This window comes from Cibotium barometz, chromosome 31 (assembly GCF_041138505.1).
Source record: "Cibotium barometz isolate CiBa-2024 chromosome 31, ASM4113850v1, whole genome shotgun sequence".
Lineage (NCBI taxonomy): Eukaryota > Viridiplantae > Streptophyta > Polypodiopsida > Cyatheales > Cibotiaceae > Cibotium > Cibotium barometz.
In genome coordinates this window covers 11,208,027-11,221,124 of record NC_141076.1, presented here as the reverse complement: position 1 = coordinate 11,221,124, position 13,098 = coordinate 11,208,027, and the positions used below count along the sequence as shown (strand labels likewise).

The window sequence follows — 13,098 nt, the reverse complement described above, 5'->3', positions numbered from 1 at the left end:
TAAAATCATTGCCTGTAGGAAAATCTAACCATATCATAACAAAATCTTCCAAAGGAACCATGGATGTTTATGTTTTTGTTTCAGCTTTAGATTCTGTGTCTATTTCATATTCCCATTCACTTTCATCCTCATTTTGGCTCTCAGCTTTTTCAAGAGTACCCAATGTATACACTAGCACACTTTGCCCTTTGACAAATCTAAATGACAAATCTAAATGAGGTATGTTTGGAAACTTGCAAATCTTCACAGTCTCGTTCGATGGAGCTCTTTATATCTTGGTATAGCTCGTATTGAGTCCTTAAAGGTGCAAGTGCTGATGTTATGTTGGCTTCACCACCATGAGAGAAGAGCATTCCTCCAAATGAGGTTTTGAGAGACTACTTTAATTTTGTAAGGGAATTATCGAATTCCTCACGTGCTTTCTCAACCGCATAATTCGTACAATCTGCCTCAAATGAATCTTTTGTAGAGAGTATGTCTTCCTCTTAAAAGGGAAAGCGATACTCCCCTTGGTTTTGTAATTTGGTTGCTTTTTTAGGTTTGGCATTATTAGGATCAATCACAACTAGTGATCCTGTAAGACACTAAACCAAGCTAAGCATGCTCTCCTGAGCTTGCTTTTGCATTCTGCATATGTCATATGATCATGATTTTCAATTTGGGGTGGTTGGGTGGATTCTAGTTTCTTTATTGTTCTATTAAGTACACTAAGTGACAAGTCAGAACTTGTTTCATCCTCACTAAGTGACGTACTAGAACTTGTTTCATCTTCTTTGAATCGTCAGGTTTTTTTTATGTTTACTATGCGACGAGATCGAATTTGCTTTGGGATTTTGTATCCTATGTCATACATATGGGTTTTGTGGTTTGTGTGGTGACTTTTGAGGTGTATGCTTCTGCATCATATGTAGCTTTTTTCTCTTTTGGTTTTATGTCCTCCAAAGGCTCCTTTTCCCTGTCGTTTACTTCAACCTTGGTTTCAATAGTTTTTTGTCCCTTGTTTTTCTTGGGTTTAGAAGGTTTTGCTTTTTCTTTTGGGTTCTGCTTTAAAGCATGTTCTTCTACCCATGTTGAGGTATTATCTTTTGCATTCTTTTTTACTATTTCTCATGCCTTGGCTTGTAAGAGTGTAAGCACATTCAAGGGTACCATGGACAATTGCCCATTTTGTACACTGAAGATGTTAAGAGTTGTATTTTGTGAGACAAGTTGCATTGAAGCAACTCATCTTTTGGGCAATCTTGGAATATGTGATCAATTCCACATTGTTCACACATGGGTTGCAAGGTGTCAGTGACTATGGGCATGAAAGTATTCCAAACTGTGCAGTCTACCACTTTGTGAGGTCCACGACAATAGAAACACTTAAGTGTTTGATTAACTGCTTCTGGAGCAGTTTCTACCCTTTGGACTATTTATGTTTGGTGCACGGGAGATGGAGGTTTTGAGTCACTTGTTGATGAGCTAGGACACTTTTTTGTATCATGATCAAAGGATTTACAATATATGCACTACAGAAAAACAGGTGCCTTTTGTATGCACAATGGGGATTGGGATGATTGTAGTGATTGCACTTAACACAAGGCATTTCGCTCCTCACTTGTAGAGGCATTAAGGATGGCTGATTTTTAAGGATGTCATCCTCTCTTAGAGATGTTGATTGAAAGCTTTTAAGCAAGGCTGCATAGAATTCAGGGAATGATAATTTTGAGATCAATCTTTCTTTTGCGATTGCTTCACTTGGTTTAGATGAGGAACAACTCGTAGCATGATCATCTTCCAGCATGTTGTCATCTAAAAGTACTGCTTCTTTACAACATTGATTGAATGCTTTTGGGTTAGATACAACGATCAAGTTGTGTAAGCTGTTTTTCTTTAAGCCTATCATGAAACATCTCTTCAATTGAAAATCATATAATTTTTCCCATGACTCACATCGTGAGTCCAAGAGTTTTATCCGAAGGATAAAATCTCTAATGGTTTCGTTTGGTTTACGCTCAATTGAGTAGAGTTCTTTTTCTGCACTCCACCGATCACCTTGTCTTGAAAAACCGTGGATAAATGTTGTTTTCAAGGTTTTGAAGTTGGTTTTGATTTTGCCGGCATCAATGTGATGAACCATTGACTAGCCTTGCCCTCTAAGCATAAGTTCAACACATATACCTTAGTGGGGCAGTTTGGATTTCCAAAGGCCTCACATCTCTGAGGGTTTGTTGTTCCATCATATTTGCCCATAATTTTGGAAATTTGTACGGCCATATGTTTATATGAGTCATTGAGGTTGTAAGTGAAAACTCTTATGGTGGGGGTAGGGACTCACTTAGTCCTTGGGCTACCCCCCTTCCTAGCCTAGTTAGTATTTCTAAGGTGTGGATGTACAGGGGTGGAAAAGAGTTGTTGGTACCTATAAGATTGGTGGGAATGGGTAAGGAACCAAAGCCTAGTGGAATCGAAATCACAGGGGGTGTAAAACCCAATGATACGCTTGTTATAGGCATGGCCAATGGTATTGGGAGGTGCATTTGGAGTATAGATCTCAATGGCTCAAAGATGTCAGCCATTGGGTTTAGTCCTTGTGTTATCCCTAGCAATCCCTCTATCGTTGCCGTGTGTCTGATTGCCTAAATGCTCCTTAATGAGCAAGCACACTTTTATTTTTTGCTTTTTATATTTTCTCACAAGAATCCGTTTGCCCTAATTAGCTGAGGCGCACTACACGTGAACGACCTTAGAGATATTCTTCTGAAAAAGTTCATGCTAGTAACTTTCCAGATGAAATTTCTATCACTGTCTCAAGACGGAAAAAAAAATCGAGAATTTTTTCCTGTTTCGTAACACGTTTTTGAAAGTGTTCCAAAAGCAATTTTGAAAAACTCTGTATGAGAGAGTTGTAGTCTTTTTGGAGTTCTACAACTTTGTTTCCTTGAGTCATTCATGATTTTGTCTTTAGACCCTCAAAAAGTCACCCGAATATGGTTCGATGTCGTTTGCGCACAATTTTTTGTAATTTTTGGTGCTTTTCGGGCTGTTTTTTGCCTCCATTTTTGGGTCAAATTTTGAGGCTGTTGGTCGGAGACCAAAACGATCGAGTTTAACTTCGAACAGCCCAGACCAAAGTTGAAGAGCTCGATGTCGATGTCAACTTTTCAACGAGCCCTAAAGCGCCTCATACGGTTTAGGAGATACGAGTCTCCAAACATGGATGTGTTTTTTTTCTAATGGCGTGAGGTCTTAAGGCATGAGACCCTTAATCCATGAAAGGCTTGGCCGTGAAATGCTTTCCGTGAAATGGGTTAATTCCATGAAGGGTAATTTCGTAGAATGGAATTCCGTGAAATGGAATTTTGTGAAATGGAATTCCATGAAGTGTAATTCCGTGAAATGGAATTCCGTGAAATGGCTTGGAACCGTGAAACTCTTGGCCGTGAAAGACTTGTCTCACGTGTTTTTTTTTGGTCGAATTTAAAAAAATGAAATTTTTTTTTCAAGTTTTCGATTTTTTTTAATTTTTGATTTTTTTTCGAGTATTTGATTTTTTTTGGAGTTTAGTGGGAAATACGAATTTCCTTATTTGGGGGAGATATTTTTTGAATTTAAATTTAAGGAGATATTGGCATTTTTCCAAAAAGGTAAGTGGGAATCAAAAAAGTCAACCTTTTTATGACACCTCTTACACCCTTCATAAATGATCTCCCAAAATGGACAATTTAACAACTTATGAGCATTTACTCATTGAATTCTCATAAGCGTGAGTTATGTAAAAAAGTGATTAGAAATTAATCAAAGATTAATCTTTTCACTAATCTTTCCCTCTTTTACACTAATCAAGGACTCTAATTAATTAGACTCTTAATTTTAGTCTCCTCTTTTAAGGTAAAATTAAGTAAAGAGAGTCAAATTCCTCCAATTGAGGAAGAAATTGATGTAATTAGGTGTTTTGATGCATCTAGATGCTCTCAAAACACTAAAAAACACTAATTTCGACTACTCACATGATCAATTTAGACCCCAATTAATATATTTTTTAATTTTTAAGCTTCTTGAACTAAATTAATCACCCTTAATGACAAAAACAAGACCATTAAGAGAAATTAGTCGAATTCAAGGATTTTTTGATGGTTTTAAGAATTTTGTGAATGCTTGCTAATACTATAATGCAAACAATTCAAACAAAAAACATATAATTAAGCTAAAATTAATGATTTTAGTTCTATGTTTAACACTAAAGAGAGCTAACATTCACTAAAAAATACATTCTATTGTATTTTTTGATGCAATGGATGCAAACTAAGCCTAATACAAACTATGTGCAAGCCCTCAGAACGTGAAAAACCATAATAACAACAATAAAAATAACAAAAAATTAAGCAAAAAGTATTCTTTACAAAAATAAAAAAGAGCTATTCTACACCAAATCTCAAACAAATCACCCGTCAAATCCACATTCTTTTCATTTGGGAAACCATTGATCAAGATAATTTGCAATAGGTAATATGTAAATTAGAGGAAAAACGATGGAAAAGGCCAAGGGATGGTTGCCCCGCAGCAGCGCCAAAAATGTTATGGCTCACCCTAACCCTCCTTGAAAGACATCCAATAAGAGATTACCTTGTGAACCGCAAATATCGTGAGGATCTTTCTAATGGCCGAGCTCGTAACCCTTGAGGCCTTCAAGCTCTACAACTCCTCAAGAAGCAATTCCACCGAGCGTTGTCACACCACCGCATTGCACTACAGGTACTCGTCTCCCTCCTCTCACCTCAATTCACTCACACACACTCACTAGCATGCATTAGGGAGAGAGATTAGAAAGAGGATTAGCAAGAGCAAGACTCAATTGCATAATGGGAGAGTATGTTATATTATGAGAGATATTCACTTATAGACATGGCCATAAGTATTCACACTCACTTAAACTATAGCCATAAGTATTCACACTCACTTAAACTATGGCCAGACGGGTTTTTTAAGCTCATAAGAGGCCTAATGCTATTACAATGACTACTCTCATAATATATCCATGAAGTACATCACTTAGGACTTCACCCTAACTTTCTACCACATGCTCTTGAAGAAGCAGGAATCTACGAGCACCCGTCCAAGTTGTAGCTTTGGACACTATTGCTTCATATCTTGAATGTGTGACCCCTTGTCTATGGTGACTCCTTGTTGATGTAAGATAATGGCAGTAGATCTTGTTAACCCTAAGAATGGGTTAACATCCACATTAGTATTCCTTGTAATGAGAACTCCCTTTGTCTAAACCTCTTTGACATGTCATAAACATCAATTCCTTCGCAAAATCTTTGTAGCTACTCTATTAATGGGGCTAAGTACACATCCATGTTGGCTACCTTTTACTTCCTTTAGGGATTATCAATGAGAGAAAAAGATGTCTCTTCTTTATTTCTAACCATGATGTAAGATTGTAGTTCACAAGGCAAACTGGTCATGTGCTCCATGTTGAACATTTAAGACCAAATGGGTTCACACCATCCATAGCTAGCCCGAGGTGAATATTATGAGGTTCCTCATTAAAGTCTGGCCACTTCTCTTCAATGTGTCTCAATGCATGGCAATTAGTGGGCACACACATAACATCGTTCTTGCCAAGACATCATAGACGCCATGGATTTCCACTTGAACATGGTTTGAATCTGTGGAATGATAGGGAAGTGCCTGAGAACTTTTGCAGCATGAACCCTTTCTCCTTGGACATCTTTTCTAAATCTGGATTCTCCACACTGTGGACATTGTGCAATACATGCATGCTTGTGCCAATAAAGGACACAATCATATCAACAAGCATGGTAGGAATTATAGTCCATATGAATTGTAATATGGATTTTGCATGCATACGGTCCACAGGCATCTCATTGCCTTCTAGCAATATTTGATCTCTCAATGACCTATCATATTGACCATGATGATTTAAAAAAGGTAAAAGAAAGCAATAAAAATGGAAAGGGTTATAAGTACTTACACAAAAAGTTTTGATACGATAGTATCAGACCATCTAAATATTGATTGCAAGTTTCGCATTGCAAGGCATGTACGCAAAATAGATATACGTACACCATGATACAAAGGTGTAAGAGCTAGCCTATGCAACTCTTGCTCTTCTCTCGAGGCTTGCTCCATGCATCGATGGACACTACCCATTTCTTGTGTTATTTTGCGCTCAATATCCCCTACATCATGTAGGGCATCTATCATGTCATCCATGTCTTGCTCCAAATATACCGAGGAGTCCACCATAGTTTCTTGTTCAACATGAGGCTGAGTAGTACTTGCTTGTGTCGTTATCTATCTAATACTCGGCTTGGGTTGAAGGTCCAAGTAATCAATTGGTTCATCATTTTTAGGGCACACATTCACAACACACCAAGTAAGGCATTTAGACGCTTAACTGGAAATATACAATTTTTTTTAACATGGTCGGGCAAATTCTTTGTCTTCAAGAGATTTGGTACTTGCTGACCGATTGCAAGGGCACAAGCATTTCTCCTCTACATTTGGGCATTCCCACGTGTTTGTAGTGTTCACACCATCCATGACCATAAATTTGTGTTCTTTGGGAGAGGGGGAATGGCCCTTTATGTATTAGGCCATAGTCTAATAGGCTAAAGTTTAAATTCTAATGGGAAAGATGTCGGGGCAGGAAATTTCAAAGGTTGCATAATTTTTTGTATTAAATATTTCCCGTCGTCAAAATAGTAATCCAAATTGTTGTTTGAAAAAAACCATCAAAAAGTGCATCGAAAAAAGGTTTTTTTGACACTGTTTTTGACGTTTTTTCCAATGCTCTTTTGGATGTTCTTTCTGCCATTGGTTCCGACGTTTTTTCGACGTTGGAAAAAAATTACAGCACCAAACAACAGACTCTTTTTCCCTCATTTTTATTGCTTTCATTTGTGGAGGAGGTAAGTTCATCTCTAGCCCCCCTACACCCGCATAATGTTCTAATCTATTTTTGGGGGGGGGTTTTGTAGGTTTTATATCTCTACCATCTATCCCTAATCTCTCAGAGGTAAGCCCCTTTTTTCTCTCCCTAATCTTTCCATATTTATTTGATTTTATGCTTGGTTTTATGCTTTTCTGATGCAGGAACTTTGATAACTTTACCCCCTAATCTCTCAGAGTAAGCCCTCTGATCTTATGCTATATATATTTTTCACATGTTCATATGCTCCTACATAAGCTGCATAACCATATACATGCACATATGCAGATGGAGGACCACATATAAAGCCTAGAAATCACCCTCAGCATTACCCCCCAACCAACTATGCCACCTACTCCACGTGTCATGAGCCCTGACCAATTTTTTTCCTTCATTGCACAAGCCATCCTCGAGCAAGAAGCCTTGGCTGGAGCCTATTTTACCCAAGGCGCAGGCCCATCAGCAACAACAACTACAACCATGGTCACACCCACACCCATAATACCATCCCCTACTCACCCCCCCACCCTTGGTCCATTCCTCCAACTGCACTCTCGCGGTTCACATTGTAGGGGTAGTGGTGGTTGTTGTGGGAGTATTGCCACAGATGCATCTACCCCTCCACGAGAGTGTTCACCCATACATAGTATGGCCGACACCCCCATCTCATCGCTTTGATCTAGTTATTGTTTTGGTCGTATCCCTCTCCCCAATGCAGATTAGCATCTTTGAATGGTGCGAGAAGGGAAGATCGTTCTTGATGATGTAGGTTATGTGATGCAAAATTGTGTGAGAGATCTATGTGGCATAGTGTTTGCCCTTGACACTCTAACCAAATTCCTCCACCTCCCATCAGAGAAGAAAATAAGAATCTGTAATCAAATTAAGAACGAGTTCAAGCCTACCCCAAGTAGCGCAAAAGTACCTAACAAGTGGATCTACGATCTCATGAGAGATTGTATGAAACATAAGAGGTCCGATGTCACCCAAGCTATGAAAAAGGGGGGGAGAAAAGCCTTGATTTTGTGACCAAGATAAACGGGATGAGGAGGAAGCACGAAGAAAACCCTCGATGATACACATAGCAAGAGGAAGCAGCGGCGGCAAGGTAACTAGAGAGCGTGGGGAGCTCGCAACTCAGGAGTAGTAGATGGGACTTATTCTATGAGTATTTTGTAAGTATCCATGCAATCTGCAGCCTCGCGTTTGTATGTCAACTAGTGTATTCCTCGACCCATTTCTGTAGCTATATTCAACCGATCCATCCTTGTGGCTACATTAAGATCAATGGTTAGATCACCCCTTGGTGTCTTTGAGGACTTTCTCCCCCCTACCTAGACCTCGTCCTCTTCCTGTGTTGGCTCTTCTATGTATCTCCAGTCCATGGCATGGTCCTATCACACTGCACCTTGGAGTGGCTCATCATTAGTTTCCTCTGTATGTCTTTGCAGAATTAAAAGTTCCATGTCCTATAGGAATGTAGGATGATTGATCATTTGCTTGATGTCCTTTTTCGTGTACAGACTGTCCTCCACTTCCCCCGCCGCTCTTGCTAGATTATCCTCTTCTTCTAGGGTTACAAACCCTTCCTCAGCTCTTGGCTCTTCATTTATGGGTTCTAAGTTTGGAATTTCTCCCTCACTTCTTCCCATGACTATTTTTGTCTCCTTACCACGTGATAGCATTAAGTTTAGACTTCCCATCTCCTTTTGTTCAACTCTTGCCCTTCGAGTATCGAGCTCTTGTTTCCTTAAGCTCAACTCTCATAGCTATCGTTCCACCTCGATCCTTTTTAGATCTAGCTCTACTTCCTCCAAGGTTGGAAAGAATAATTAACCCATCCTAGCCACACTTTCCATGTCCCATCTCATTTGGGGGTGGTCGGTGTTCGACAGCCTTAAATTTGACATTTGGATTGGCAATTCTTGCCTTGGACCAAGTCCAGCGCTGGTTGACGGACCCATATCCCCAAATTGCGCTTCTTTGTCATGACTGGTTTGGAGACCAAAAAATCCATGGGCAATGTCAATGATACCACTGGATCTAGTTGGGGATAGTGGTTTCTCCTCTTCCCCAAACCCAGAGTAGCCCTTCTTCCATGGATTCTTCACTACTAGATTCAATGGTAGTCAGATTCCTTAAGACACTCAAGTGGGTGCTTATTACTGAGTGGCCTGAACCTACACTTTTTTGATAGGAAGATCCTGGGTGATTTGATGCACTATCGTCAAGTGTAAGATCGTCTCCAAGATGAGCTTTCCAGACCTTAAGTGCATGTATGTATGATTTGCTAAGCTATTTTGTGTAAGATCGTCTCCGATGAGCTTTCTAGACCTTAAGTGCATGTATGTATGATTTGCTAAGCTATTTTGCTGTCCCAATTAAGTTTTGATTAGATTCGGTCGACCTGTTTTTGAGGCCGTGAGATTGCAGAGAACAGTTCACGGGCAAGAAGTGTAGAAAAATAGTCCGCATTGACTAATATGATTCTAGGTGCAAAATAACTTGAAATTAGAGGTGTGAGCATGAACAAATGAGAGGGGAAGAAGCTATGGTGGATAGAAGGTGAGGAATGCCATGACTTAGTGCATGAGGAGTAGGAGATTAGTGTACTAATCACCTTGTGAGTGCATAATCAAGGAACCACGACTTGGATAAGGCAAAGTGGTGTTCTCCATTCATTTCAAGGTGACTCTAATATATCCAAGGCTTACAATAAGGTGTGGACTCAAGTCATGCCACCTCAACATCACAATATCTCAAATATCTCATCTCCATTAGACATTGTTCACACACCTTCACACACCCCCCCTTGATACATATTCCTTGTGCATCTAGGAACCACATTTTCAACACCCCCCCTTGGTGCCATCTAGGACACATCTAGGTGTTACACATCATAGGCATCTTGACCTAACATACAACTAGGCAGCTTGTCCTTCCACATAAACTAGGCATCTTGGCCTTACATGATGATCGGTGTGCCAACGGGTACAAACAATACAAATAGTACAAGGGGTAGGTGAAATTCCATAGCTTCAAAAAAGTCTTTCAGTGTCCTCCCCTGGATAGGAGGCTTCTACCACATTTGCTTGTTTGATTCTACCACATTTGCTTGTTTGATTCTACCACATTTGCTTGTTTGATTCTTTGGTCAGCAGTTGCTTTCCGTGTGTCGGAGTTTCCCACACACCGTACATTCAAGCTTTGGTTTGTTCTTGAACTTGCATGTGTTGGTTGTGTGACCCAACTTGCCCAACTTGCCACAATGATTGCATCTAGGCTTAAATTCCCTTTTACCAGCATAGAGTGCCAAGTCCCTTGAAGAGGATGCTCCATTTTCATACTTTCTTTTCATGTTTTGCTCATGTTCAAGAAATGAAGCTTGTACATCATTTAAGGTTAAGTTAGACTTGTTAGACAAGATTTCAACTATGTTGGCATACTCTTCTTTCCTTTCACAACTAGCAAGCAAAATAGCTTTAGCTTCATCATCATTAAGTACTTCACCAATTGTAGCAAGTTGCTATTTGATACTTTTATACTTTGTTGATGTGGCTTGTTAGATCAAGACTATTACCTAGGTTGAGTTGATACAATTGCATGAGCAAGTAAACTTTGGAGTGCTTTGCTTGTGTACCAAACAATGTGTTTAGCTCTTCCCATGCCTCCTTGGCCTTCTCAATCCCAACGATATGATGAATTGTCTCATCATCTAATGCAAGTTCTATGAGTCCCAATGCTCTCTCATTTTTCTCATTCCATGTGCTTCCTATGCTTGCTTGAGTATCCCTCCCTTGAATTATACCCTATAGATTTTTCTTCATGAGTGCATACATGATCTTTGACTGCCATGTGTGAAATCCCACCCCATTAAACTTGATGATTTCATCTTGGGCCATGGTGAATAGGGGGTCTTACCAAAGTCCCCGTCTACGTGGAGGTACTCGGCAATGTCTACCGTTTACAATGAATAGCACAAGGTGAATTATGACTAGTTGCCCTAATGTGAAAGAAGCTTACATACAACCATATCCACGACTGATTTGCAACGAAATTCAACTTGGTAGCATCCACATCAATGAGGAGATGTACCACACACATTAATGAGAACATACACTAGTGAGATTAGGCATTACAAAGCAATCTTAACCATGGTTTCTCATGAGCTTATGGAAGCAAAGAGATATTAGAGCAAGAAGACTCAGGGAACTTGTACTTAGTCTTGGATTAACCCTTAATCCATTGATATTAAGCCTTTAGTCAAATATACTCACAATACCTCCAAAAACATGGCTATGGCAGCAGGGGTAGGTCTGAAGAACCACTATTTTCTCCTTCTTCTCGTCGAGATAGCTCAAACCCTTTTACAAGCTTGTAGAGCAAGTCGGGGCACATTTCTGACCAGCTAGAATTAGATTGAATCGTTGTATACCATGCACAAATGGCAACTGTGTCACGGGTTGCAACTTCCAAACTATGCATGCAATGGTGACCTTCAGGTGGACAAGGCTCCCCAATTTTGTTAAGGCTTTTGTGTGCCCTGTAGCTAGCAATAAGGTGGCTCTAATATATCCAAGGCTTACAATAAGGTGTGGACACAAGTCATGCCACCTCAACATCACAATATCTCAAATATCTCATCTCCACACTAAAGGCTGTTCACACACCTTCACACACCCCCCTTGATACATATTTCTTGTGCATATAGGCACCACATTTTCAGCAAAATACTTATCCAACAGTTTCCAAAATGATTGTGCCACACCTAAGAAATACAAGTTCACAGTCGATGGCTCCTTATTTTTTCGATTTTCGTGAATTCTTAAAAAGAAGAAAAAATAGAACACCAATATGCTCGTTCATGTTGATGATTCCAGTGATGCAAATATCAAAATTAATCATTAAAAACAATGAAGCTATCTTTAAAGACCACTTGACCGCACACATACACAACAAACACAACCAATTTCTCATGATTTTTTACTTCCGCACAAATCTTATCCATTCATTTCCTACACAATGCATTACCAGAATGCAAAGGCAATTATAAATCTTATGTAATGGGAGATGAAACTCCAAGAGGAAGGAAGAAACAAAGGTGTTTCCCCAGCAAGCAGCAGAGCGGCGCCAAAATTGTTATGGGGGCTACCACACCTCCAAGAGGGAACTCAATGCATTTACCTAAAGGAAGAGCAATAGAACACAACTGTCATAGGGCACTTACCAATGCTTCAAACTTGAGTCCATTGAGGCCTCCAAGCTAACTTGTTAAGCTCCAAACCTCCAAGCTCCACCTCCACATTGTCATTGTAGAGTCACTCACACCGTCGCATAAGGCAATCACTCTCTCTCACTCTCCCACACAGTCATGAAACATACAAGCATAGAAGAGACACAAATGCTAGAATTCTCTCTCTCAATCTCTCTCAAGACACAACAAAGAAGAGCTCTCAATAGCATAAAGGGGGATTGTGTCATATACATTTGGCGCTTATTCACACTTGGGCACCCAAAACTTACTTAACTAAGGCCTTGGGTGGCCAATATCTCATAATGTACAGCTTTTAGAGTGCCTTTTTATGACACTTATTAATGTCCTCAATTGGATGATTATACTTGTTAATCCAAAATGGGATTAACATTGACTTATATAGTCACTTACTCCTAGGACCTTTCACACATGGGTTGCACATACTCCCAAGTCCTATATTCCATATCATGTGCTTAGGCCCTCATCCTACATGTGCATATAACAAGATGCCACCTGGGTCAAAAAGATGATGTAGCCATGCATCCTCAATCATCACACAATTTCCTAGGTCAATGGAAATCCAGGTCTTGCACTCTTCGCTAAGATAATGGCTCTATAATCCCCAGATTCAAATGGCCAATCTCAAAAATCAGAGGTAAAGCTAAGCATGTATCCTCCCTAAATCAAATGGAATACGTAAAGAACCATCATGCATGGTGAAGATGGTCATGTGCTCTCCATCAAAATTACATTTCAAATGGCACCAAGCTCATCCAAAAATGAATGCCCCAATTGCATAAACCATCACCTCGTGTCGGCATCCATAAGGTCCAAAAATACACACTTCATATATGACATCCATATGGGCATAGTTGTGATCATCCAAATACACATGCTCACT

At 39.7% G+C, this 13,098-nt stretch overlaps 1 protein-coding gene across 1 annotated transcript in view; it reads left to right on the top strand.

Moving 5' to 3' along the window:
* Window positions 1-7,116, top strand: part of LOC147620514 (uncharacterized) — a 38,029-nt gene extending 30,913 nt beyond the window's left edge. The window contains exon 3 of the mRNA XM_086825326.1: window positions 7,108-7,116. Within this exon, the coding sequence (XP_086681452.1) occupies window positions 7,108-7,116 (9 nt within the window). The remainder of the gene's footprint in view (window positions 1-7,107) is intronic.
* Window positions 7,117-13,098: the final 5,982 nt, after the last annotated feature.